The 27,460-nt window shown below is 45.5% G+C and overlaps 3 protein-coding genes across 10 annotated transcripts; 2 read left to right on the top strand and 1 right to left on the bottom strand.

Moving 5' to 3' along the window:
• Positions 1-11,588: 11,588 nt before the first annotated feature.
• LOC117853821 (beta-galactosidase 4) lies at positions 11,589-16,127 on the top strand. The gene is made up of 15 exons (XM_034736436.2): positions 11,589-12,200; positions 12,334-12,542; positions 12,686-12,752; positions 12,881-12,973; positions 13,058-13,201; positions 13,312-13,400; positions 13,509-13,614; positions 13,717-13,804; positions 13,933-14,051; positions 14,138-14,302; positions 14,393-14,562; positions 14,660-14,769; positions 14,847-14,956; positions 15,071-15,181; positions 15,273-16,127. The coding sequence occupies exons 1-15, from the start codon at positions 12,006-12,008 to the stop codon at positions 15,687-15,689; spliced, it is 2,193 nt and encodes a 730-aa protein (XP_034592327.1). The 5' UTR covers positions 11,589-12,005; the 3' UTR covers positions 15,690-16,127.
• Positions 16,128-17,849: 1,722 nt separating this feature from the next.
• On the top strand, positions 17,850-19,389 carry LOC117847521 (uncharacterized). Its single transcript, XM_034728736.2, has one exon. The coding sequence runs from the start codon at positions 17,850-17,852 to the stop codon at positions 19,206-19,208; it is 1,359 nt and encodes a 452-aa protein (XP_034584627.1). The 3' UTR covers positions 19,209-19,389.
• Positions 19,390-20,531: 1,142 nt separating this feature from the next.
• On the bottom strand, positions 20,532-23,323 carry LOC117833014 (uncharacterized). Of its 8 annotated transcripts, none has more exons than XM_034712402.2 (4): positions 22,969-23,323; positions 22,690-22,777; positions 22,305-22,468; positions 20,532-21,227 (listed from the first exon to the last, which is right to left on the bottom strand). In XM_034712402.2, the coding sequence occupies exons 3-4, from the start codon at positions 22,413-22,415 to the stop codon at positions 20,775-20,777; spliced, it is 564 nt and encodes a 187-aa protein (XP_034568293.1). In that variant the 5' UTR covers positions 22,416-22,468; positions 22,690-22,777; positions 22,969-23,323; the 3' UTR covers positions 20,532-20,774. The 8 variants fall into 8 exon arrangements, with proteins under 8 accessions (XP_034568293.1, XP_034568276.1, XP_034568302.1 ...); XM_034712385.2 differs by having other exon boundaries at positions 22,701-22,777; XM_034712411.2 differs by having other exon boundaries at positions 23,072-23,323.
• Positions 23,324-27,460: the final 4,137 nt, after the last annotated feature.

Below are 27,460 nucleotides of genomic sequence, written 5' to 3'. Positions count from 1 at the left end.
TTATTGCACACTACAGAGAGTGCTTTAGGGCCTGTTTAGTTTCTCCCAAACTCCCAACTTTGACACTATGCAAAAAGAAGATTTCCCATCACATCAAACTTGCGGTACATGCATGGAATACTAAATGTAGACGAAATCAAAAACTAATTGCACAGTTTTGTTGTACTTTGCGAGACGAATCTTTTGAGCCTAATTAGTCAATATTTGGACAATAATTTACAAATTCAAACGAAACGCTACAGTGTGCTACAGTGCTACAACAGTGATTTTGCATCTCTAAAGTTGTGCAACTAAACAAGGCCTTAGGTTTGCAGTGGGAATGCACTGTTGCATGGTACTTTTTGCAGGCAGGATCAGTGTGTGTGGCAGGTCATTGCCATGGTTGTTATGATAGCGGAGGAAAAGCCTCTATGCTGTCTCAGCTGCTCTTCGCAGGGTGTTTGGTGCTAAACTTTAGCAGTGTCACATCAGATGTTCAGATACTAATTAGGAGGGCTAAATATAAGCTAATTACAAAACTAATTGCACAGATGGAGGCTAATTCGTGAGACGAATCTATTAAGTCTAATTAATCTATCATTAGCTACTGTAGCACCACATTGTCAAATCATGGACTAATTAGGCTTAATAGATTCGTCTCGTGAATTAGACTCCATATGTGCAATTAGTTTTGTAATTAGCATATGTTTAATACTCCTAATTAGTATCAAACATCCGATGTGACAGGTGCTTAATTTTAGCAGGTGGTATCTAAACACCCTCTAAGGTAAGGTCCCAGGGATCTACTACAGTCAGCACTTAGGGGGTGTTTGGATACTAGGTGCTAAACTTTAGCAGTGTCACATTGGATGCTAATTAGGAGGACTAAACATGAGCTAATTATAAAACTAATTGCAGAACCCTATGCTAATTCGCGAGACGAATCTATTAAGTCTAATTAATCCATCATTAGCAAATGGTTACTGTAGCACCACATTGTCAAATCATGGACTAATTATGCTTAATAGATTCGTCCCGCGAATCAGACTCCATCTGTGCAATTAGTTTTGTAATTAGCCTATGTTTAATACTCCTAATTAGCATTCAAACATCCGATGCGACAGGTGCTAAACTTTAGCATGGTGTATCCAAACACCCCCTTACCCAACCAGCAAATAGCTTCATGCCACTTTGTCAGATATTTTCTTTGTTGGATGCCCTGTAATAACTGCTGTTGGCTAGATGAGGAAGTTTCCAGCTAGAATGTGTTGTATGGCATGTTATCCTTATAGGATGTGCATTTGTTCTACTGATTTACAGTTGGTGGGGTGCCACTCACGGGAAGATGATTTTAAGGGTACAGTCCAGCCTCTGTGAAGGCAAGTATGCAGTTGAAAAGGGCAAAAGGAAACCCCTGGATCGAAAGCAGTGGATGAACAGCTTGAGCATGGACATGCCATATCTGGCATTTTCTGTATTCATCAGATGCTGACTTGTTGGCTATATGCGCTATTACGAATGAAGGGCTGGCACATCGGCTTGCTTTGAAACCCAAAGCTTTGGATCGTTTGCATTAGGGTGTCTGAGGGGGGCTTTGTTGGATGAACCATGTAGCTACTGTCAGCTATGGCAACTACATACCTATCCTTTGGGTGCTGTTGTGTTTGATGCTTCGGAGAATGTGTTAAATCTAAAGTAAATTGCACATACAACAACTTGTAAAATGCTCAATCTAGTACAGTAACTTGTCAGGTGGGTGTATATTGGTCTAAAAACTTGTAAAACGCTCAATCTAGTAGAGAACTTAATAGTTGGGTGCACATTGGTCAAAAAAACTTGAAAATTCTTAATTTAGTGCAATAAATTGGTAAATTGGTGCTCTACAATCAAAGTGATATAACAAGCAACATATTTGCTAAGGCAAGATCAGAGTATATTCGCGTCGTAACAAGTTATTAAACATTATTTGACCATTGACATTCATGTCGAAATGGTAATGTATTCGGCCAGGACTAGAACCTCCAATGTTTAGAATTAATGTTATGCCTTCGTACAATGATTTAATTTTAACTAGGAATATTTGATTTCATATTCAATATTAATAAGTTCTCCCCCACTATTTTTACATGTTTGATTATTTGCTTTTTCAGCTAAAAAATTCCAATACATGCACTTCTTTAGAAAGTAAAAATGAGCTAAAATAATAGAAACATATATTTTTCTCTACAGTTCAGAAGCAAAGAAGAAAACCTAAGGTCCCACTGTCTCACTGTCTCTCTTATGTACTTTAGTTTTTCAGTAATGCTAATGGTATCATTCTAAATTTGATTCAATTTTAACTAATGAACAAATAAGTTATGTACAAAATTCAGAAGCAACAGACTGGTCATGATCAATGACTTTATCAACAAAAAATAATAATAATTGATTGGAGGAAAATTCACATGTACTCCATCTACTTTGTTTAATACATTATCGTTGTAATGTTTGGACCGTATGTGCACCTATTTGCTAAGTTATTGAACTAAATTGAGCATTTTACAAGTTGTTGGACTAATCTGCACCCACCTGTTAAGTTATTGTACTAGATTGAACATTTTATAAGTTGTTGAATCAATCTGCACTCACCTGATAAGTCGTTGTATTGTGGGTGCAATTTACTCTTAAATCTATGCATGACTGTTACCGTGCTGGTCTGGAAATATGGACACGGAACCGGAAGTCAAGTAACTGGAACTCAGTAATTGGTTGTTCAGATTTCAGATTCCTATCCAGCAATCCCAGTTTCTATACAGGCGAGCAAGGTTAAAACTTGATGCTCAATACCTTGTTGAAAGATGGGGTTTCTGGAACTGTGAAGTGGGTGCCTGCTTTGCATGTTATAATGATCTTACAGAAGAAAATGGATGCGAGGTCGTCAACGATTGATGATGAGAAAGGAAATTACATGAGGCTAGTTGCTAACAAATGGACTGCAGCTGCGTGAGATAACCTTTTCCTGGACCCCTTGCTGGTACATATTCTTTCGCCTATGTTTCCTGGTATCTTGGTCTATATTGGTTTAACTAAATTCCGTTAAGAGTAGCATGAGCTAAGATATGGATGATAAGGCTGATCAGATAGGAAATTACAAAAGGGTGCATAGCGCCCCGTGCAAGCTAGAGAGTTCGGCAGAAAGGGCACATAGAGGCATAGATGGACAGTTCACATACTTTTTTGGTTGCTCAAACCCATACACTAATAGAGTAGTGCTCCGTTCAGTTCAGTTGTTCTACCCCTATTGTTTTAAGTATCACGCAAGACCATGCTCCTATAAGTTCTATAAGTTCATGTAATGCGTACTCCATACGGTTGGGTTCCTTGTGATCAAGCTTGCACTTTCTACCTTCTCTTTTGGCAGCTACATCATACAGTAATGTGCCAATTTTGGGAAGAACAACTGCCAATCTGTAGTTGGTTTTGTATTGAATCGAGAGAGACACTTGTGAGGTGCACGATTCGTTTTGGGTTTTGTAACTTGGGACTGGGTACTGAAACAAGAAGTGCTTGAAATGTTTACTGAGGACCACGTAAGTTTTTCTAGAGTTCTATATTGGTCCAGCAAAAAGGTGCCCAGAAATTCAGACTTCAGAGATGATTGTCATTTGTCAAGTCAGTTGTGCTTGAAAGAGATAAAACAAGGACTTGAATATGAAAAGTAAAAGTTTAAGATATCAGTAACCACGGTTATAACAAAGATATCTAGCTGGCTTGAAATAAATGGATAACAGAGCAAGATTGGGAGTAGGTACAGTGCTGTTTTTGTTAGGTACCTCTATCAAGGCCACCAGACAGCTAGAGTCTAGGAAGGAACTGTACCCAAGGCGAGGTTAAACAACAAGAAAGAGCATTTTCCGTGGTCAGAAGTACTCACGCGTCCTTTGTACTTTTGTAGTGGAGTAACATGGGGGCAGCAATACAAGAGGGCTTTGTACCTTTGTACTTTTGTAGAATAATGTTCGATGATTTATACCAAGAACATAGGTAATAAGAGTAATAGCTATGATAACTTTGTTCATTATATGAAATGTTCTCTTCTTTATCCTGTGAAAGGAATTGTAACATTTTAATTTGCTGTTTGACCTTTCTAATACAAAGATGTTCATTATACAAAGAATCATAACATTTTACTCAAGTCCTCCTTAATGATTGATTCTAGGCTGACCACTATTTTCTTAATTATTGGATAGCGAATTTCATGAAGTCTTTCTTGATTAATGACTAGTATTATCTGTCCTAATAAAGATTAAATGTGAGCTGGGCATCTGACGTTTCCGTTCCCAATCCTTAGCGGGCTTTAAGGTCAAGTTTTGCACCTGCACATTCTGCAGTTGATGATGTTCTCGTGCTGTCGAAGTCTTTAGATATCCCCTGAACCTGTCAATTCCTCAAAAGCTCACAATTCCTTTGTGCTCATTGATCTAGCAAACAACAGCATGACGGTGATAGCACTGAGCCGCTGAGCATTCATGGGGACAACATCTGTCCTCAGGGCATTACATGGTTCCTGACAGTGACCGGCTTGTGTTTCAAGCCTTTTCTTCAGGAAGCTTGCTTTTGTTTCAAAATTGTTGATCTTTGGACTAGATGATTGAGAGGTAATGTTCTTGTTAACCTCCAAACTCAACACAGATTAGGGCCACAAAGGTTCTTATCTGGTATAGTAAAAGGGTTCTTATCAGGTTTATTTAGTGTAGTGTTACTTTAAGTGTTGGGTCAAAATCTTGTAGCTTGTTTGTAACACAAGAGCACCAAGTTAGAACATGCATGTACAATCCCTTTTTGATTGGGGTTCCATTAGATATGTGTGTGTTGAATCTTACACGTTAGAACATTGAAATATCTATCTACTTCGAATTAAGCCTGTCACGTTAGAGCGAACAACTTTTTTTCTTCACGCAGGAGGCATGCATTCCTTGTGGGTACAGTAGCCTTGCTTAAAGTACAAGCCGGCACCCGCGTGTCATATGGCAGGTACGTACAGACTTCTTCATTTACTTGCTTTGCACTGGCCTGATTGTCCTGTACGCCATTTTTGTCTACTAGTTCCCGCACGGGTTACCGTTTTTAAAAGTTATTGAATTTGAAAATTATTTAGAAATTAAACTCCTAGATAATAATTAAAATTGTTAACCTACTACTCTCTCATTTTTTTAATATTTCAACGTAATACTCATATAGATATGTACTTACTTTATCCTGTTGTGATTGATTTTTAATTAGTAATTACTCTTTAAACTTTTGATCTACATTCACACTTTTTTTATTTTGTATTGCACCTCCATACATTGTGTTTAGCATAAAAATCAATATTTTCATCAATTCCTCACATACATGTATAAATGATCTAACTGCTGACACTCATCATGTGTATATACTATAACTTAGTATTTCTATATTAACAATAATATAAATAGGTAATTTAGAATCAGTTTACTTTTGGACATCTCTATATGATGTGCATGAAGATAATTAGATTATGATTTAGTTGTTTACTTTATGTTATGATATAATTTTAGAATAATATTTTAAATTATGCTTTATAATGATATATGAGTAAATTGGATGAAGATTATTAGGTTACTTTAGATTTATTTTTTATAATGACTTACCTTAGTAATTTAGATATAGAATTAGAGTTTATTTTGAATATTTTCATAATGATAGTGGTGGGTAAATTTTTAGAAACTATAATAGATCAATGACTATGATTATTAGAGTTTACAGGATTGGTGTTTGATGTTTTTGATTTATTTGAGAATTTTTAGGATTTGTCTTTTTTCCTAGCATTTGTAATGCGGAGTCTCCAGTGAAAAAAGAGACCACATTGCTAAAAAAACTATTACCATGAACTACATCTGATTTGTTAAACATTCGAACACAATACTTGTATAGATATATACTTATTATCTTCATCCAATTGTGATAGATTTTAGTTAGTAATTACTCTATAATATTTTCATCCACATTTATAATCTTTAACTTTTCACTTTGCATCGCAGGTATGCGTTTGAATTTATTTAATGGACTCTAAGTTTGAGCTATAATTTTAACATAGAAACCTATATTCTCATCACTTGCTCTATATCTTTATAAATATGGATACACATCATGCGTATATACCTTAGTTATTATATCATATACCAATAGTGTAAGAAATAGACGATTAGACTCATAAATTGTTGTATATTTTTAATTAAGGTGATTGGATTCAAACGTAGGGTTACCTCATTTTATTTTTAATAATGGCATATGTAGGTAATATAGATGCAAATTTAAAGGGTTACTTTAAGTTTTATTAAGTATTAGTGTGGGTAGTTTAGTTTAAAATTTAAGGAGTTATTTTAAATATTGTTTATAATGGCATGAGTGGGTAATTTTGATGGAGATGGGGGTTACTTTAGTTAATTTTATATAATGGTAGAGGTGGGTAATTTAGACATAGATTTAGGATGTTATTTTAGACTATTTTTATAATGGTATAGGTGGGTAATTTTTTAGAAAACATAATAGATCCAATGGCTATAATGATTTGAGTGTACCGATTGATGGTTAGATGTTTTGCTTTTTTTGAAATTTCTAGGATCCCTCTCTTTTTCTAGAGTGTCCACCTAGTAATCCTCGGTGACTTCATCTAAAGGTTTCAAAAGGAGTCTCAAATTAGTAATTGTAAAATAAGATTGCGGCAACAAGAAGGTACTGTGCTGGGACCCGAAACGAGCAATGGCTGCAAGGCCATGCACAAAACAAACTGCACGTGGAAGCATTGAAAATATTGTGTAGGGATGAAATTTGGCACAAAGGAGGCAACGCGAACATGCCGATTCTTGGTGCACGCTAACAAGCAAATACATCGTGACACCATGCTTGATCTCTAAGCCGCTGATTGCCCTTTTTTTTTAGGACGACATCGTCTTTAACCCTTTTTTATCTTTTTTGATAGAATATCATTACTGGAGAACTGACCTTCTATCCAGGTGCTTTTGTCCCGATTAACATTGGATTCAGGACTAAAGTATCTTTAGTCCTGGGTCAAAAATGAGGCACCGAAGGCCACCGCTGGGGGGGGGGGGGGAGGGGGGGTTTTAGTCCCGGTTGTAAAGATCAACTAGGACTAAATCTCCTCCTTTAGTCCCGGTTGTAACGGCTATAAAAAATTGCACCGACTCCCCCCTTTATCCTGGTTGGAAACACCAACCGGGATAAAAGACCCCCTAGTCCCGGTTGGTAATTCCAACAGGGACTAAAGGAGAACCTTTTGTCCCGGTTGGACAAAACCCTTTCACGCGGTCTCTCCTCTCTCTCCACACTTTTATCTTCTTCTCTGCTCCTCTCCCTTTCTATCTTATCTCTTCTCCTATCTCTATCTCCAGGCGCAGGTCCTTATCTCCAAGCGCAGGCGGGGCGGGCGAGCTGGCGTGGCGAGCTAGCGCGGGCGGTCGGGCCTCCAGCGGCGGCGTGGCGAGCTGGGCGTGGGCGAGCGAGCGGACGCGGGCAGGCTGCGGGCAGCCAGGCCTATGGCGGCGGTGCCGCCTTTTTTTTTATTTTTTGAACGTTTTTAGTCCTAGTGTCTCGAAAATTTAGTTCTGCTTGGATTTTCGGGATCTATGATCCTATCCAACCGGGACTAAAGTCGCGTTTTTCAGTAGGGTATGTTAAAGTCTTATCTTCTGTGTTGTCGTAATACCTTTCCTTCACGTGTCCTTGCTTACTTGGAACTTCTCAATGATGACGGATAAGGATGTAGAGAACTATGCGTGGATCACTATGGTTGCGGTTGCAGAGCCGAACTAAAAAGCTTAGAGTATCTAAGATAAACTATGCATGCGCATGTTAAGTACAACAAAGACCCTAATTTTAAACTAAAAATTAGGGTCACCGCCGACCAATTCAAGCGACCCGCCCTGAAGAATCGTGAGTAGTGACCACACGCTCTGGATCGATCAGATTGCGTTTCCATCTGCATTGCCGGCGGCTGGTGTTATGAACATCCATCCTTTTGGTAACAGTCCTGGTGACCTTTCCCGTTGTAGCTACAGGCGTCCATGGCCTGACCACCCAACTTGCCGGACAGTGTACAGTGTACTGGTTCGTTTAAGAAAATGTACAATGTACTCCTCGAGCTCCATTAATGGCCGTCTTAATTAGCACGCCAAGCTAATTAAGCTTCCAGCCACTGGCACCGGCGGCCTATTCAAGCGACCCCTGATTAAGCCAAACCAAACTGTTAACCACTCGCCGCGCACCGGTTGCAACTGTTGCTTTCTTTTTGTTGTTGTGGTACCAGCACCTACCAGTAATGTACGTGGCAGGCCATGGAGCAATTTTTTTTTTTTTTGTTCTCGAGAGTGGGTACGTACGGTGTCGGTACACGGTCGGTCGATCGATGAAGAAATGGTAGATCTGCTAGTAGCTTTGCTAGTGTGACACACTCATGGTGAGAGGTGAGAGCTGCTGATCTGAGCAGGAGTAGTCTACTCATGAACCGGCCCGTGAGTGTCCTGTGGAAGACCCAGGCCACTAGGCCAGGGACAACCCAAGCGCATGCAGTTTCGACAGCTAGGTATGTTGGTTCTTTTCGCCCAATTAGGCAATTACTCCAAGTGCCAAGTACGCCGTCTCGACCTACACCGAAAAACGAATACTCCCCTCATGTCACAAATACTTAAACCTTCTTGACCAAGATCTTATCAAACATTTGAAGCTTTAATTAAGTAAACATTTGAAGCTTTGATTAACTATCTATTTATATGTTGACATATTATCAACAGCGAGATGTTTGATAAGATTGACCAAAACTAGCTCTAATTTCCTTTTTTAAAAACAAGCTCTAATTTACAAGTATTTTGAACAAAGAGAGCAGTTGTCAAAACAGGCCGTGAAATTCCCAAGTGCATTGTTCTACTAAATAAATTGGTTGAACCCAACCATCCAGGATGATCTGCGTGATGCTAACCAATTGTTTGAGATCAAAGCATCACCAATTGTTTGAGATCAAAATCTTCGGGTTACTGACCATTTGATGCTTTGCGAGCCACAGTGGGCATGTGTGACGAGGGATACTACATGTACACTACAGTGTAAGAGTTCTACTCCACTCTGCCATTGGCCCGACTGACATCACGTGCACGGTTAGTTGATTCTCCCGCACTTGCACCTAGCACCTGATGCGTCTGATGATTAGCATGTGCCAAAACCGGATCTCGGGCACATGCAGCTGCTGATTTTGTCTCATATATCGCGGATGGAATTAGGAAAATCATTAAATACTTACTGACGTGTACGGTTGTAGTCTTTGTACGAAACAATGTATACAGTATATATTCATCCGCTGGAATTTCGAAAAAAAAAATATATGTTCATCCGCTGATGCATGGATCTTAATTGCACAACAATCTTGCGTAGAGGACACTGAGTTAGTAGTGTTAAAGATTTTCATTGAGGAAAAAAAAATCCAAAAATGAGGATACAGAGTATGTACTACTGGATACTGTAAGGCCTGGTTTTGGAACTCGAAACTGTTTTTTATGGAAAAAAAAGAAAAATGTAACTTTTCGGCATGCATGTATGATGTATATTGCAGTACGTTGGTTATCAAATATTCAATGTTAGTTCTAAAAACATACTGTTTGGGGCAGACCCAGTGAGCCACACAGCAGCAGCAGCAGCATCACTCACTGCCCGTGCCCGTGTTCTTTTCATGCTTGGAACATCTGCTTGTCTGGGAGCAAACATGCCGTGGTCGCGTCCACGGGGAAATGGGACGGCACGCGCTTCGTGCCTCCGAAAGTGCACCCGTGCCAGAGTTCTTGTTCTTCCCATGTCCTTTTCATCAGCGATTTGATGGAATCCGAAAAAAGAGTTATCCCTTGATAGCGACTTTCTTCTTCTTGTAATTATTCTCTAGAAGCTCATGTGGGAGTAAAAGCTGGAACTAATTGATAGCACGCTTGCGCACTGCAAGCAGTAAAAGCATACATTGCTTGTGTTTAGAGCATATGAATGCCGGTTTAAAAGGATCTGTTTGGAATGGAGGAATGCAAAATAAAGGAATGGAAAAAACATAGGAATGAGATACGAAGGAAATGGAAAAATAGAGGATTGGAAACCATAAGAAAAATATTGCAAGAGGTGTTTGGAATGGAGGAACCAAACCATAGAAACATGAAAAAAATACTGCAAAAATAATTGCAATTCAAAAGTTATCTCAAATGGAAAAAAAAAATATAAGCCACACCAATCAGACACATCACAAATGCTCCCATCCAAGTATCCAACGATAACACAGTACCATTTTTTGTAGTTTCCCTGTGCTCATGGAGGCCACATCTCTCTCCTTTGCTGTTGTTTCTCCCTTCGCATAGAGCACAAGGGCCTAGCTCATGGAGCTGCGAAACCTGGCGCTAGGTGGCCTCGTAACGCAGGGCCTCGTAATGTTTTTTGCTCGTCGCTTCGCTCGTTGCCTCGGACTTCCACCAAAAATTGAGGTCAGAGTGGATGTTTTCATTCCCGTGAAATCAACTGGCGTAGGAAACTTTCCTCCGTTTTACTGTTCCTATTTCCTTTGTTCCAAACAGCTTTCATAGGAAACTTTCCAGAGGAATCAATTCCTTCACAATTCCTCCAAAATTCCTTTGAACTAGACGGTCTTGTTTTTACTAGTGCCCGTGCATCACCCAAGCACAATGGCAATTTTCGAAGTTTTTTCTAAAGCACAATGACAAATACTGGTTTAGATGCAAAAAATAGTAAAATGTTACCTACTCCCTCTATCCCAAATGACAATTTGTTTTAACTTTTCTACATCCATCATACATCACTTTTGCTATGTATCTAGACATATACCTATGTCTAGGTGTATAGCAAAAGTGATGTATCTAGAAAAATCAAAATAAATTATAATTTGGGATGGAGGTAGTAGATAGTATCCAAAAATAGATGGGACTACGTTGATTTCATTGACATCATCTGCCATCAAACAAGCAAACATGGCACATGCTTTGCTTACACACAAAAAAAATGTCTAAGGTTCTGTTTGTTTGAGATTATAATCCACCTAGATCATATAAGCTAAATTATGTATCATGGGTACTATGGTAAAGGACTACCTTAGGATCACATTGAAAACATAAATAATCTAAAATAAGCTAACCTCGTGCAACTTATTTGAGATTATTTGTGATCCCATGATGCTCTTTTACTCTATTACCTTTGTACCTAGTCTAGCTTATATAATTCGTAATTCAGGAGGGAAACAAACAGCCCTTTACCTAACAGGATGTGTAGCAGTGTGTATAAGTAGAAAAGAGGCATCCTATGTTAGCTTCCCCTTTTTTCTCTTGATATTACTGCAATTCCCAGATCTCTGAACCCTTGCCGAAATATTAACGCAAAGAAAAGAGGGGAAAGGAAAAGGAACACGAGCAGGTGCTTCGTAACGGATGTGGGCCCCACCCCTTCTACCACCCTCGCTACCCTTTTCATTCCTCCACTTCCCTGTTCCCACTCCTCTTCGGCTCTTCGCGGCCTTCACCTTCACTGAGCTCAGCTTGGCAAGTTTGGCAGCATCCATAAAAGCCTCCTCCTCTCTCTCTCCCCCTCTCTCTCTCGCAGACTGGCACCACCCACTCCACCACTCCCGTGCACGCGCATTCTCCACAGTGGAAGCTCGGCAGCTCACCGGAGGTAACCATCCAAAAGCGGCGGCAAAAGGCGGAGAGATCAAACAAACGGGGTAAAAACAAAAAACAAAACAAAAGCAGCAGCAGCTAAAGCTCGCGCACTCCCCTCCTCCCCGCTCGCCATTGCCGTCCCCTTCACCCTCTCGATAAAAGCGCCACCTCACTCCCCACCGGCTCACACCCTTCCCGTTGCCACTCGAGCGCTCGGCCAAGAGGCAGCAGGTCGCTGCTCTTCTCGCGGAGGAGCCGAGGGAAGCCCGGTTCTTGGACGAGAGGTGAGGTGAGGTGAGGCGCGCGGCGGGCGCCATGGCCGGGGCGCCGCCTCTTCTTGTCTCCGCCTCCGGCGGCGGGCGCACCCTGCTCGCTGCCTTCCTGGCGGCCTCCCTCCTCGCCGCCGCTGCCAATGCGTCCGTCTTGTACGACCACCGCTCCCTCGTCATCAACGGCCGCCGCCGCATCCTCATCTCCGGCTCCATCCACTACCCCAGGAGCACGCCCGAGGTACCTGCCCGCGCCCATGGCCGCCTCTTCCCGTCTCCCGCTTCTGGCGCCCAAATGCAGCTTGCTTCGGCAGCGCTCTGCAGCTCTGAACTGATTGCTTCTTGCTGGTCCGCTCCGAATCGAATGGCGGCAGATGTGGCCCGGGCTGATCCAGAAGGCCAAGGACGGCGGCCTCGACGTCATCCAGACCTACGTCTTCTGGAACGGCCACGAGCCGGTGCAGGGGCAGTACCACTTCGCCGACCGCTACGACCTCGTCCGCTTCATCAAGCTCGTCAAGCAGGCCGGCCTCTACGTCCACCTCCGCATCGGCCCCTACGTCTGCGCGGAATGGAACTTCGGGTAACGTATTCACCAGCAACCTTGGCTTGCAGATTGTGAATTTCAAATCGCTTGTTCTTGGTTCTGTAATTCGATTTTTGTAATTAGAAATACTGTGACTGTGACTGTGACATTGCAATCGATGTCTGTTGTGTTCTTTTCAGTGGTTTTCCTGTTTGGCTCAAGTATGTGCCTGGTATCAGGTTCAGGACGGACAATGGCCCCTTCAAGGTAGCGCACTAGCTTCACCAAAAAGATTTGAGTTTTTGTTATGACACTGAAATAAATTCTTCTTCCATTGTTCACCAATTGGGGTGAGAATGTGTCTGATTCCTGCCGTTTTCTTGCTGGTACTGCAGGCCGCAATGCAGAAGTTCGTCGAGAAGATAGTGTCGATGATGAAGTCCGAGGGGCTATTCGAGTGGCAGGGAGGCCCAATCATCATGGCTCAGGTGAATTCTTGGTTCCCTTGAATTAACTTTGCAATGGACCTGAAATTGGAGCTTAACTGACAAGCTCATTCGCCGATTGCGCAGGTGGAAAATGAGTTCGGGCCGATGGAGTCCGTTGTTGGCAGCGGCGCCAAGCCTTATGCAAATTGGGCAGCCCAGATGGCGGTTGGGACCAACACCGGCGTGCCTTGGGTAATGTGCAAGCAGGATGATGCTCCTGACCCTGTGGTACGTTGCGAACTACTGTTGCATCTTCAACATGGTGTGGCTGTTGTCAAATAACTGAATTGTTTATCTAGCTGTTTTGATTCTTACCTTGTGTGAATTGATCATGGCAGATCAATACTTGCAATGGCTTCTATTGTGACTACTTCACCCCGAACAAGAAGTACAAGCCTACCATGTGGACCGAGGCGTGGACTGGATGGTACTTCTCTCGACCAAATTCACCCAATTTATTCCTGAGTCACTTCGATCCTGTGAAGGCATTTCGATTGTTCAGAATTGCCTAATTTTACATTGTTACCATGTCAAGGTTTACCAAGTTTGGAGGTGCTGTGCCTCACCGGCCGGTGGAGGACCTTGCCTTTGCCGTGGCACGGTTCATTCAGAAGGGAGGGTCGTTCGTGAACTATTACATGGTAAGAACTTAGGAAACCATGCTGGTCACACCAGTACTGCCGTTGCAGTGAATGCAGTTCTAGCTGTGGTGACCACATTTGCATGTTCCGAATCTGATGCAGTACCATGGAGGAACAAACTTTGGGCGCACAGCCGGTGGCCCTTTTATCGCAAACAGCTATGACTATGATGCCCCGATCGACGAATTTGGTATGCAGTGATTGCCATCTTTGATGAACATGAATTCCTGTTGGCTGTCGAGAGATATTTTCAGAAAGTTTACAGTGTGGTTTTACTTGTTCTTTGGCATCTGAAAAATCATGGGGTTTACCTTTCAGGCCTGCTTAGGCAACCGAAATGGGGTCACCTGAGGGACCTGCACAGGGCCATCAAGCAGGCCGAACCTGTGTTGGTTTCTGGTGATCCGACAATCCAATCACTTGGAAACTATGAGAAGGTATATGTTGCTAAGAATGTTCCCACATGACAATGGTTTCCCTAATACAAAATCAGCAGATACTCATGGATAGATCAATTTTTCAGGCACATGTCTTCAAGTCAAAGAATGGAGCCTGTGCCGCATTCTTGTCAAACTACCACATGAATTCTGCTGTGAAAGTCAGGTTCAATGGACGTCACTATGACCTCCCTGCTTGGTCCATCAGCATTCTGCCTGACTGCAAAACTGCGGTCTTCAACACTGCGACAGTGAGTGATTACTAAAGACTGAATCTTTCATTCTTTATGTAGGCCAGATGGGATCATGTAGTCTAATTAGAAAATGTGATGATTGTGCAGGTGAAGGAGCCAACTCTGCTGCCGAAGATGACTCCCGTGTTACAGTTCGCATGGCAGTCCTACAGCGAGGACACAAACTCTCTGGATGACAGCGCTTTCACAAAGGATGGCTTAGTTGAGCAGCTCAGCTTGACATGGGACAAGTCGGATTATCTGTGGTACACCACCCAGTGAGTGACTGACTGACCATGATAAGGCTCCAAAATGACAATAATGTTTTTTCCAAACTGATGGATTCTCCTTAAATTTGAATTATGCTCATGGCAGGGTCAACATTGGTGCGAACGAGCAGTTCCTGAAGTCTGGCCAGTGGCCTCAGCTCACTGTCTACTCTGCTGGACACTCCATGCAAGTGTTTGTCAATGGGAGATCATACGGTACTTATCATCTACCATATTGCAACGCTGATCGCAGCAGGGCCGAGTATCATATTGTTGGAATGCTCGTGTTGTAGGATCCGTTTATGGCAGCTACGAGAACCCGAAACTAACGTTCAATGGGCATGTGAAGATGTGGCAGGGCAGCAACAAGATCTCCATCCTAAGCTCAGCAGTTGGCCTTCCTGTAAGTCGATCGATCACAGACAGATAATTCCATGTCCTGAACAAAGATCATCTTACTGAAAAAATAAAAAAAAATTGTTTCTAACATTGATATTTTGCCGGCGGTATTCTGTAGAACACCGGGAACCATTTCGAGTCGTGGAACGTCGGCGTCCTGGGACCGGTGACCGTCTCCGGGCTGAACGAGGGGAAGAGGGACCTCAGCCATCAGAAATGGACATATCAGGTGTGTTTCTAACATCTTCAGAAATAAAAACGTTTTTGTCTTTGTTCAGTGCAAGCTCAATCACACTGAATTCTGACTCTCGGCGCCGCAGGTCGGCCTGAAAGGCGAGTCGCTCGGCCTCCACACCGTTACCGGGAGCTCCGCCGTCGAGTGGGCCGGTCCCGGCGGCAAGCAGCCGCTGACATGGCACAAGGCCTTGTTCAACGCGCCGGCGGGGAGCTCGCCGGTGGCGCTGGACATGGGTAGCATGGGCAAGGGCCAGGTGTGGGTGAACGGGCACCACGCCGGGCGGTACTGGTCGTACCGGGCCGCCGCCGGCGGCTGTGGGCGGTGCAGCTACGCCGGGACGTACCGCGAGGGCCGGTGCCTCTCCGGCTGCGGCGACCCCTCCCAGAGGTGGTACCACGTGCCGCGGTCGTGGCTGAAGCCCAGCGGCAACCTCCTGGTGGTGCTGGAGGAGTACGGCGGCGACCTCGCCGGCGTCGCCCTCGCCACGCGGACCACATGAACGTCCAAGAACAAGGCGCGTTCTACCATCAGACTCGTACATACTCGTACCACACTGTACACTCGGAACCACAGCAACGGTATACTACTACAAGAGGATGGATGAGCATTTAGTGCCGGGCGGAGGAGAGGGTGGGTGGTTGCCGGCCATCACTGCGGCGGCAGGGACGGCAGCCGGCCGGCTGCACCGGCACACACTTCGAGCTCAATTCAATTGGATTCTTTTTTCGATTATGAATGCTACTACAGTGTATGTGTGCATGTGTATGGCACTATGGCAGCAATGCTTGGTGCTGCTTGCAGCAGGCTACCTGCTGCATACCGTGTTTATGCAGACGTCAACATGAACACCTATCATTACAAAAAAAAAACATGAACACTGAAGTAATCACTGGTTCATCTAGCTTGATATGGAAGGGTAAATGCCTTTGTGACTCCATACATTCTTTCTTTGTGCTGTCGTGTGGTTGCTGAAAATCCCAGGACTAGTAGTTCGAATTTGACATGCTGCGTGTTCACTGTGGTCAAGCTCACATCTACGACGACCGGTACGAAATCCATTTATAAAAGGTGGCGAGTCTGGCACTGGTGTTCAGTTCACGCGTCCTATCTGAAAAGTGGGTGCTGGAATCCATGAAATTGGATGCCAGGATAGGATAGGATGTGCAGGCTGCAGAGGCACTGTGCGACCCATGTCTGCGTTCGTAAAATTTCTGGCGGGAAGGAGGGAAACCAAGGAAGGTTGCCGCCGAAGGTGGCTTTCGTTTTCGTTGGCTGATTGTGTCTGCCGTAGCCCGGAAGAAATAACCGTTCGGTTTTGCACGGTGCAGATCAAAGTGAGCCAACAAAATCAACTAATCTCACTTGAACTTCAGCAAAAACTTACGCCCCCTTTGAAGGGTATGGATAGAAAAACGCAGAAACAAACCGTAAGAGTAGGATAAGAAGACAGTTGTGAAACGGATGATTCGAAAACAAAGAAAAATCTGCCGAGGTGTTTGGATTGGCAAAGGAGTCTAGAAGAAAAAATATATTTTGCTTTCATAATCAAACTCTGAATCCAAGCATGGGAGCGGAACTGTGGCGACCAGTTCTCCATCCTGGCTACAAATCCAGCGGCATTTGGCTCAACCGAGCAGTATCCCACCTCGATTCAATTACAAGCAGTACAAACTCCGCTCTTGGGATTAGGGATAAAACCGATGGGAAACGATATTACAGTATTAAAAAAAACGCCCGTATCAAGTTTTTTTATAATTCTAAAGTGAACATTTCGGTGCTAGTCCCAATTATATTGTGAAATTGGTTGAAAGTGACAACTTTCATGTTCTATTAAATTGGAAACTACTCCCTCCATCCTAAATTACCGTTCGTTTTGGCTTTTCTAACATAGTTTTTGGTATGCACCTAAATATATACTATGTCTAGATACATATGAAAATGTATGTATATAAAAAAGCTAAAACAAATACTACCTCCATATCATTTTATTTGACGTTGGTTAGTTCAAAAAATGTCAAATATAATGAGTTGGAGGGAGTAGTAATTTGGGATGGAGGGAGTATACGGTAAATACAAAATGCTAGAATTTCTCCTACCCATGTTCACCCCTACTCGTGGCTGAATGAGGCAAGCAGCAAAATCTCGCAAACATTATTTGAAAGCCCTTCGTCTCAACGGCACATCCCAAGAAAGTGGTATGGGAGGGAATCTCAAAGTATTCTGTGTTGGGTTTTCTAGGCCCACTCAGCCTGCTCCGCAGCCCGGGTGACTATTCGTAACAAACCTGCGCGGCCCAACTGCGCGCCTTCCTTCCTGGACGGCCTTGTCGAAAAAAATCGTACGGACGCGCCGAGTCCGAACTCGAAACGGATCGTCTGGTTCCGGCGGCGCGCCGCGCACGGCAAGAGCTCTCTTCCCGCCACCTTCACGGTCTCCGCTCTCCGCACGCAAGCCTCTCCGACTCCGACACCGTCCCGGCCTCCCCGTACGACACCGTCGCGCTACAACTACCAGCCCCCACCTTCTCCTTCCCCATCGCATCATCGCCTCGCCGAAGCCGTCGCCCGCCGCAACCAGCGCCGCCGCCCGACAAATCTCCGGCCGGAAGCACTCGTGCCTCAACTCGCGCGTCTGCAGCTCCGTACCGCTCCGGTCGGCAATGGGTCACAAGAACAAGCACGGCGGCAAGAACGCTGGCGGCGAGGCGTCGTCTTCGGCGACGGGCCACAAGACTAAGTGGGGCGGCAAGAAGGCAGCTGCCGGCGTCGAGGCCTCGTCGTCGTCCTCGCTCCAGGCGCCGTCATTCAACTTCAACCCCAAGGACGTGACGGACCCGTTCGAGCTCCTGGACATGTGCGTCGCCGCGCTCCACGACAAGCGCGCCTCCGGCGGCACCCGCGAGTCGGCGCTGGCGTCGCTCGCCGGCGCGCTCGAGCGCGTGGTGCCGCTCGACGAGGCCACCGACGGGCGGCCCCTAGTCATCTTCGCCCTCTGCGGCGCCTCCATCAAGAGGGGCAACGCCTCGCCGGCCTTCGCCAAGGAGGCCCGCCTCGCGTACCGCGCCGTCGGCCTCCTCGCGTTCACCCTCCTCAATGGCGGCTCCACGGAGATTCTCGCCGAGTCGTTCCCGATGCTCGCCCGCACGCTCCAGCTCGCGCCGTCCATGGACCCGGCGACGGTCGCTGCCGCGCTCCACTGCCTCGCCGCCGTCACCTTCGCCGGTGCGCTGGGCCCCGAGGAGGCGGAGCGGTCGCTCAAGACCATCTGGGGCGTGATCTGCCCCAACCCCAAGTCCCCCAAGGTGATCTCGAGCAAGGTCAGACCCCATGTTGTCGCCGCCGCCGTGTCCACGTGGACGTTCCTCGTCACCACCGCCGCCGTCACGGACGCGCAGCGCAAGGCGGACCGCGCCGCCTGGAACGCCGCCATCGCGTCCCTCGCGGGGGTGCTCGAGGCCGACGACCGCGCCGTCCGTATGGCCGCCGGCGAGGCGCTGGCGGTGTGCGTGGAGCTGAACCTGACGCAGCACACCCCGCGCAAGGACATGGACGCCATCCTGGCCCGGGTGTCGGACCTCGCCGCCGAGGCCGGCGGCAAGGGCGCCGACAAGACGCTGTTCGTGGAGCAGAAGGACCTGTTCCGGCAGATCCTGGCGTACATGGAGCACGGGGAGCGGCCGAGGAAGGCGCTGCGGACGTCGTCGGAGCGGCGGGAGTCGATCAAGGTGTCGACGTGGGCCAAGATGGCGCAGATCAACTTCCTGCGGCGGTTCCTCGCCGGCGGGTTCCTGGCCCACGTGAAGGGCAACAAGCTGTTCAAGGAGTTGTTCGACGTCGCCGCCGACGAGAAGGCCGCGCTGTCGATCGCCAAGAGGAAGCTGATGTTGAAGGTCAAGGGGAAGGGGATGAAGATGAACCGCGAGGTGGCGTGGGCGGTGAAGAACGTCTACTGCCTCCCCCAGGGAGGGCCGCCGGAGAGCAACAAGCCGGATCAGCTCCTCAAGCTCGGCTGGCACTAGTTATTGGTTGCAGATTTGCTACTAGCTATGACATGGTCACTTGGAGTGTTCTTTTTCTCTCTCTTAATATAAGACTAGTCGACTTTTCCTTTTATTTTTTCCTTTTATTTTTAGAACGACTAGCCGAATGTTGGTGTGTTGCCAACTTGCCATTATAACAAGCTAAAGGGGATTAGTGTTAGTAGTTGCTTCCTCCGTTCCAAATTACTATTCGTTTTGACCTTTCGAGATAAATTTTTGTTACGTATCTGGATACACATATATACACCGTGGGAGTACTAATAAGCACATGGAGCCACTATTACTGTCTTTTAGTCTGCAGTTTTTATTTTAAACCTCTTGAGATTTTATTTCTTGTGTGAAAATTTATTTTTTTTATAACTGGTTGAACTAGTTTTACTTCCACGCGTATCTGTTGTGTTAAGACTATAGTAGTTTTATTTGGTGCATCACAAGCACAGTTCTTCTTGATCCTGCAGAGCGACCTGACGAAGCAGGTTCTGCACATCGTCTTCCCACTCCTGTTTGCTCGCGCTGCTCGATCTCAGACTCGAACTCCCACGAGACCTTGCGCCGTGCTCAGGCCCAAGCAGCATGATGTCTCCTCCCATGGAGTCCTTCCCTGGCCCAGCCCATGTTGGAAGCTCGCTGTATACGCCTTAAACAACGCCTACGACCAATCACAGGCAAAGGGGTCAGCACTCAGCACTAAAAAAGTCATGAACTACTCTGTTGGACTCAGACATTCTAGCAGTAGAAAGTACTGGGACTTACTCTTGTTGTTCTTTGATAATGCACCTCCAATGTGTTTGGTTTTCAGCTTCAGCATCACCTGTTGTTATATACGTTGTCAGTAACACTGCATCTCTCTCTAGTCTGACCAGCATTTGTAACTGAAGGAAAATCTTCTAAACTGTGACCTCTTGTCGATGTAGATAGGTAGTCTTGTCTTGTGTAAATCCCCTGTATCAAAAATAAAAACCCGCACCTTAGTTTTTTCGACCATGCTTTGAAGTTTTTTGAGATTTTCAATTATACAGCTGAATGTTGTGACGAGCCCACTGTTTCTTACCTTTTTCTTGTGCGTTTCAGCAGCTCCCCTCCTTGCACCAGATATCAGCACTCCACGAATGACCCTTCGTCTCCAGCGCGAGGCAACAAATGGATCCCTACTTGTACTGACAAATGCAATGCAGGTCGTCTTGCAGATCAACCACCGTACCAAGTTCAGCTCCGGGCACCATCTTTGTGAAGCAACTTCCGAGACAGAAATGGGCATTGCAGCAACAGACTACAGGGGGACACCGGACACAGTAGGCAGTCTTCAAACATCAAACCTCTGCTTCTATGGCACCAACATGCTGACTTGAATCCTTCTAAAAGGCGTCCCCATGATCACACAAACAAATTACCTCATCTTCCAGCCAAGGACAACGCAACAGCATCATGTTAACAACTCAACGCCTCGGCACCAGAACAGAGTGGCGTATCACAACAGGGTCGCGACAGCACAACACGACGCGACAGGCTGCTCATTTTGCGAGTACCAGAAGAGACAACAAAAGCTCAATCAAGGTAGAGCTTCACATTGATCCCATTATCGATCAGCGATTGGACAACGGCCCTGATCTTCCCCTCGAACTTCTCCCGCTCCCTCGGCGTGTAGGTGCAGGTGTAGGCGTCGGCCTCCTTCGCCCTCTCTGCCAGGAAACGGCCCACGGCCAGGCAGGCCGGTATGTCGGACCTCGACTTGAGCGCCGCCTTGATGTCCTTTGAATTCGTCCCGGCGACCGCGACCTGTCTGCATGTCGAGCGGTGTGTGAGGGACGCCGAGACGAAGCGCTTGGAGATGAAGACGTCGAGCGTGAAGGGCTCCATGTAGGCGATGGTGCGCTGCTTGAAAGAAATGTGCTTGTGTGGGTTCTTCGATCTCTTTTCCTTCTTGTATGTGTAGGGTCTACTGTTGTCTTCATCCACAAAGTCCTCCACGCCAAAGAAGCTCCTGGAAGAGCTTAACATCTGGAAAAGGGAGAACACAAATCAACACCTACCTTAGAAAGAAATGTAAAACCGTTAGAAAGAAAACACAGAATCCAACACCTGTTAGCAAGTCAATCTGAAAGGAAAGATGGGAAAAAAACTTGTTGCATGCAGCACTAATAATTGCTGAAATAGATTGCTGATGCCACTTTACTCTCATATTATCAATCATTGCATCTTTGGTAAGTGAATTGTTTATCTAGCTTATCAATGTGCAGCTTATATGCAACCGTAAAAATGACTGTAAAAGTTCAGCTAAAATAGTCAGAGGGAGCTGTGGGCCTTGCATCATTGAAACTGAAAATGTACGATCACTTCAAATGTTGGGTTCCAGGCCTGAATTGTTTTCTGGCTTTGTTTTGGGCCAGTTGTGTGACCTTTTATTTTGTTCCTATGTTAATGGAATGGCAGCTTCTGCGTCCTTTCTTCCCCACCCCCTCCCCAGAAAAAAAAAAGGCAGTCAGTGCAAATTTTGCAGTAAAAATTCAGTATTGCATGCATTTCCGAAAAAAAGAACTATAATGGAAGTCTACAGGCATACGACTAGTTTTGGTCTTTTGGAGAATGACTTGTATGCCGTATGCGTTACCACATGGTTAAAAGGTTTATTGGTACTTGCTATTTGCCCATTTCATCAGGTTCACAACCAAAGGTAAAGCTATTCGCAACCACTGATCATCAAACATTATATGATGGATTAGGTTAGCTCATGGGATGACTGAGTGTAAACCAAGCTATTATATTGGCATTTTATCTATGAAAGATACATAATAATGATGTTTCAGGTCTCAAATCTAACTGTGAGCAAGGTTACTGGGAAATGGAAACAAATGTTAAAACTCAAGCAGAACATTTTTATCCCAAAAATATAAATAGGAAAGGAAACGAGAAACAAAATTTGCATCAATAGTTGCACCATCGCATCATTCATTAAATATTTGAGTGTAATTGTCCTGATGTAAGTGGAGCCAACAGAGTTTGCTCACTTAAATCAAGACCTACATCTCTCGGGGGTTAAAAACTTAAACCATTTCGGTCAGGCAATGATCTTGTTACCTGTCCACTGTGAAATTGCCTCCAGCATGTATATAGTGCTGGTGCTGGATTTCCTTCCTGCAGCACATGTGCTCCATTCCTCCATGACTGGCTCAAAATATTCCTCAGCATCTTTCCCTCAACCACAAGCAGTGGTCAGCAGAAAGGGAACTTTGTAGCCAAGCCTTTAGGTTGATATGTAAGAAACATAAGTTCTACTACAGCTCAAGACCTTTAAAACAATTAAACCCTCATTGGCTTTCTAGAACTGAGTTAAATTAGTCAAACTGGATTACAGATTTAGAATTTTGTTCAGCTTTCTAGAACTGAATTAAATTAGTTCAACCGGATTACAGATTTAGAATTTTGTTCAACAACTCAACATTTAGATAACGCATCAACGCACTTGTGCTATACCTCTCCCTCCTGGTTCCTATCTGATTATTCCCAAATAGAGCAGAGCAGGCAAATCAACCATTGCCTAGGCAATTAACCTACACAAGGATAATCAGACGCAGGAAAATGGGTCAGATGCTTGTATCTATGGACGTGCGTCAAACAAACAGGCAATAACAGATCGGATGCACATGATAATGGAGCCTGGAGGAGGCTGAGCACGAAAAGAAAGACGGTAGCAGGTGGTGTTGAGGGACAACGATGTTTTGGATGAATCTACGGTTTGTACTTGTGGCGGTGGCACGAACTGGTTGGGGCTGCGAAGGTGGCCTGGCTGGCGATGGAGGATTTGGTGCTAGCTCTGCTCCGAGTCTAGCGATGGAGTTGTCTACCTCCGGCAGGGGGCGGGCGCGCGGGCGCCGGCGCAGGGAGGAGGAGTAGGCGAGCGCCGCCGCCGGGAAGGGGTGTGGCCTGCACGGGGGAGGAGCGGGCGGACGCCGCCGTCGCGAGGGGGTACGCCCTGCGCGCAGGAGGAGAAGGGGGCGGGCGCCGCTACCGGGAGGAGGCGCGCGGCCGGCCGGGCGAGCGCCGCCGCGTGGGAAGGTGGGAGGGAGGGGCGGCGGATCGAAAGGAGAGAAGAGAGAAATGGAGTGGAGCTGCGGGACTGCGGGGAGCCGGGAGGGAAAAAGAGGGGGAGAGGGATCTGACGAGCAAATGAAGCCCAGCCCCAGCCCCAGCCCGTTGGGCTAAGCCCAGCCTGCTGATTTTGCCGGTCCGAAATAGAAAATGGGCGGTTTCAGCCCGGCCTGATTATGTATTTCAATTATTTTTACACATAAAAATGGTGAGCGGTCCAGCCTGAACCCAGTCCGATAACGAGCGCGGGCGTGATATTTTGTCCAAAACAAACCGAGCTTTTCCTCATCTTGGCTTGAGCCCAGCCCAGCCCAGCTCGACCCGGATGTATTAGTGATTAGTTTTCTATAGTATGTTATGACTGTTATAAAAAAATATAAAAGTAATTATTGGAGAGGAATAAAGTATTTTGGGGAGATGCTTTTAGATTGGGAGGGAAGGTTGCGGATACATGAAAGGGTGCATGTCTCATGCAGAGACGTAAATTCCTACCTATTTAGAATCTACGTTTTTGCATGAATCAATCTAGATGAGACTATGAAGGAGGCGCTCTGCCTCTATGAAGGAGTGAGTAGATTTGGTGGTGGAGGCAGAACTCACTCTGATCGGCTCACGAGAAGGGCTCGCGAGAAGGGTTGTGGGGCTGGAGCACCTATCGTTGATGGTGGTGGGGCTTTAGAATGGAGAGATCAGGTCCGAGGGAGTACGCCTAACCATCGCCGGCGACTGTCGAGGGAGAGCGAGATTGAAGCTGGAAGGCTGGAACTGGGAGGGGCACTCGGTGGCAGCTCCCGTGGCAACACTGGGATGACATGGCCACACGGCGGAGGTTTCATTGCCCGTGGTTGTCACTTTGCCAAGCCGCAAGGCCCAAATTCGTTGTCCGCCTCTATTAGTCAGAGAGGCATGAGCACATGATGCAATACAATCCCCAACAGTACGTAGTGTATTTGCGGCTTGAATATGTATAAATCTATGTGTTTTGCATCTTATGTTACTGTCAAATTTGTGACCATACGACTTTGAACAAATCAATCATTTGGGTATATTGGGGTGGACTGCTAGACCGTAAATCCAATACTAAGCTTGCTGGGTAACTCTTCTTTTTCTCGACCCTTGATATGCTTAGAGTATGACTACCATGAGGTGTACTATGTGGTATAATGGGAGTAGTCAATAACTATGTTAATAGATCTTTCCACGCATAGCAATTTTTAGATCCATTCAGCCACTTTGGAAAATAAAAAAAATACTCGTACAATTCTCTTGCAGCTCTTTCTGTTATCCGCTGAGAAGACTTGTTGAGAATTATTATATTTAAATCTCTTCTTCTCTTTAGTGGGGATTACTTACACTGAGTTTAATCTTGGTGATTCTATCTCCCGACTCCTAGCCGCGCTCTCTGGACAAATAGGGGTAATATCGAGAGGGTCGGAGAGGAGTAGGCCCCATATGCTAGCGCCAAGGGCGGAGCTAGCCCAGGCCGACGCGCCAGTAATGGGCTAATTAGAGGTAGCTGGACCAGGACCTTTAAACTACCTGGAAAACAGTAGCTCACGCATAGAGCCACACTCTCGTTATTGACACACTTTTAGTACCATTTAAGTAGTGTTTTCATACATATTCTTATACTAACCAACCACTTAGCACCTGAAATAACATATTTTCACATATGCAATGTATTTTGGAGTATATTATGTTTTTGCAGGAAATTGGACTAAATGAAGCATTATAGGATAAAGCCCAAAACAAGCGACGAACCAGTAAAAGACGAAGGCCAAAGGGCCCAAAAGGACCTAGACCGATCGGCCTAGGGTCCTTTGGGCTCCTCTGATGTTCATTTTTGGCAAGCACTCCTCCAAGATTATTTAAGGGCTAAGTTTGTAAGGATATGGCAAGATGAGTTTGGGATCAAAGAGGATCGAGTGGAGATTTGGAAAGTTTATCAAAGATCAATCTTATCCCAAAGCTATCGACATGTCAGGCCCACATGCAAGTAAAAATAAGACTCTAGGACACTTTAGAAGATTTGGGGATGAAGGAGGGCGCGAGAGGCAATAAGGAAGGGCCAGACCGATCGGCCTGAGGCTTTCTTTGCTCCTCTCGCCTTCTTATTTCAGCCATGCGTCTTCCAGACTATAAGTATGCCCAAAATTCATTGGCACACAAGAAAAATCCACCAGAAGTCAACGAATAGAGGGACACACACCAGAGGGAGCTGAGGGCCGCTGCAAGTCTTCGAGGTTGTTTAGGAGATGGCTTAGGCTAGACCCTAACCGCTATGGTCGTCCCTGCGTGGCGAAGCCATGGTGGAGTTTTGGAGCTGAGCCTTGTGAACATCAAGGCTTATGTACACACGATGGTGATATCAATCTAATATTGTGCTTACTTTGATCTACTATGATGCATGCTTATTCTCATATGTTTAGCTAGCATATGTTCTTAGTAGGAGTAGATGTAATCGTGGTGATTAGTCTATATCTTGCGGATACATCTTAGTAGTGCGTAGTAAGTCGATATGATTTGTGACAACATGTGGGAGGGAAATGGCTGAACGATTGCGTAATGTTAAGTAGGATCGATGGTGAGTATTGTGGGAGTTGTTTGAGGTAAAGCTTTGGAAAATCGGAGGCGTTAACACGCACCTCGCAGTGGTGACCACAAGAAAGTAGGCCGTTTGTGAGCCTCCTTTCTAAGAGATGACTCTTTATTAAGGTGCTACATAGATTCGTTACCACTTTGGCTGGAACTACAATAAGAAGACAATAGGCTCATGCTACCTTTAGTTGTGTTACCTCATATATATGGATGCGATCTGTTTACCCTGTCTATAATACTTATCTCACGATTGGCTTTACCTATGCAATTCGTGCTTCATGATAGGATTAGGTCCGTTTAGCTAGATAGAGAATCCTAGTCAGTTCGCTGCTGATCTACGGATTGATAAACCTGAGATGGAATACTCTAAAGGAAAAGCTACGATGATCCGTGCGCTTGCGAATCACAACTTAGCGTGTTAACTACCGTCAACAGGCCCAGTGGTCCTAGGCTTATATCCGCCCGTGGCTAGCACACCCCATATGTACACCTAAATTTTCACCATGTAAATTAAAGGAAAAAACCCCTCTAGCAGCTCATATATGTTACTATCTGGGCTTCCTTATGCAACTCGCGCCGTCCATGGACCCGACGACGGTGACCATCGCACTCGACTACCTTCGCTGATGTGCTAGGCCTCAAGGAGACGAGACGGTCATTCAAGGCCATCAATACCATTATCTGCTCGAGCAAGGCCACCCCCCCAGGTAGTGGGTGGCCGTGGCTGTGGAATGGACGTTCCTTAAAACCACTGTCATCGCCGCTAGCAGGGGTAGATCCAGGGCTTGGATACAAGGGGGGCTCATCTTTCCATTCTTCTTCCTCCCTCCTTTCTTTCTCTTCATCGTTTTTCTCCTTTTTTTCTTCTTCCGCTAGCTGTGGTAGCAACATGGGAAGGGATGGGGTGGGGGCATGGGCAAGGTATGCTGGAGAGGTTAGGAAGGGTGGGGTGGAGGCAGTGGTGGCGAGATGTGGTCAGAGTGGCGCATGCGGTGGATATATGGCCGGTGGCAAGGGAGGTAGTTGATGGTTTTTTTCCCTCTTGCTTCTGCTGGTATCACTAGTATCTCTCCTCACCGTTCCTAGGAAGAAGTATATGTTTCTCTAATAATATCAAAAGATCGACCTTAAATGGCCCGAGCATCTTTCCCGCGCAACAGTTCCATCCTAACAAGTTCTTCCTGCTGCTTTGACCTTTCCTCCGCTTCCACCCTCGGGGATTCTATGGACCTGATCGAGATGCATTGGAGGGGGCATCGGAAAATATTTTGGTTCTTGCAGGTGGTTGTCTTTGGGAGTATCCACAAGTATTGCCATAGTCTCATGTTCAAAAAAAAAAACAAGAAGAAGAAGCTTGGACTACCAGCACTAACATGCATATGAGGTCTGTGCGCATATGCACTTTTTAACCATTTGATCGTGATAAATTCCCAAAGACAAAACCGCGCGATGCATGCAAGTCGATCATCGGCACAGGATGAGGCCATCTGATATTCCGATGGGCACACAACGACGTAAAGTAATCACGCGCTGCCAAGAAAACTGAT

This window comes from Setaria viridis, chromosome 1 (genome assembly GCF_005286985.2).
Source record: "Setaria viridis chromosome 1, Setaria_viridis_v4.0, whole genome shotgun sequence".
Taxonomy (NCBI): Eukaryota; Viridiplantae; Streptophyta; class Magnoliopsida; order Poales; family Poaceae; genus Setaria; species Setaria viridis.
Note: the sequence above shows the minus strand (reverse complement) of the source record. Positions and strands in the feature narration are given on the sequence as shown.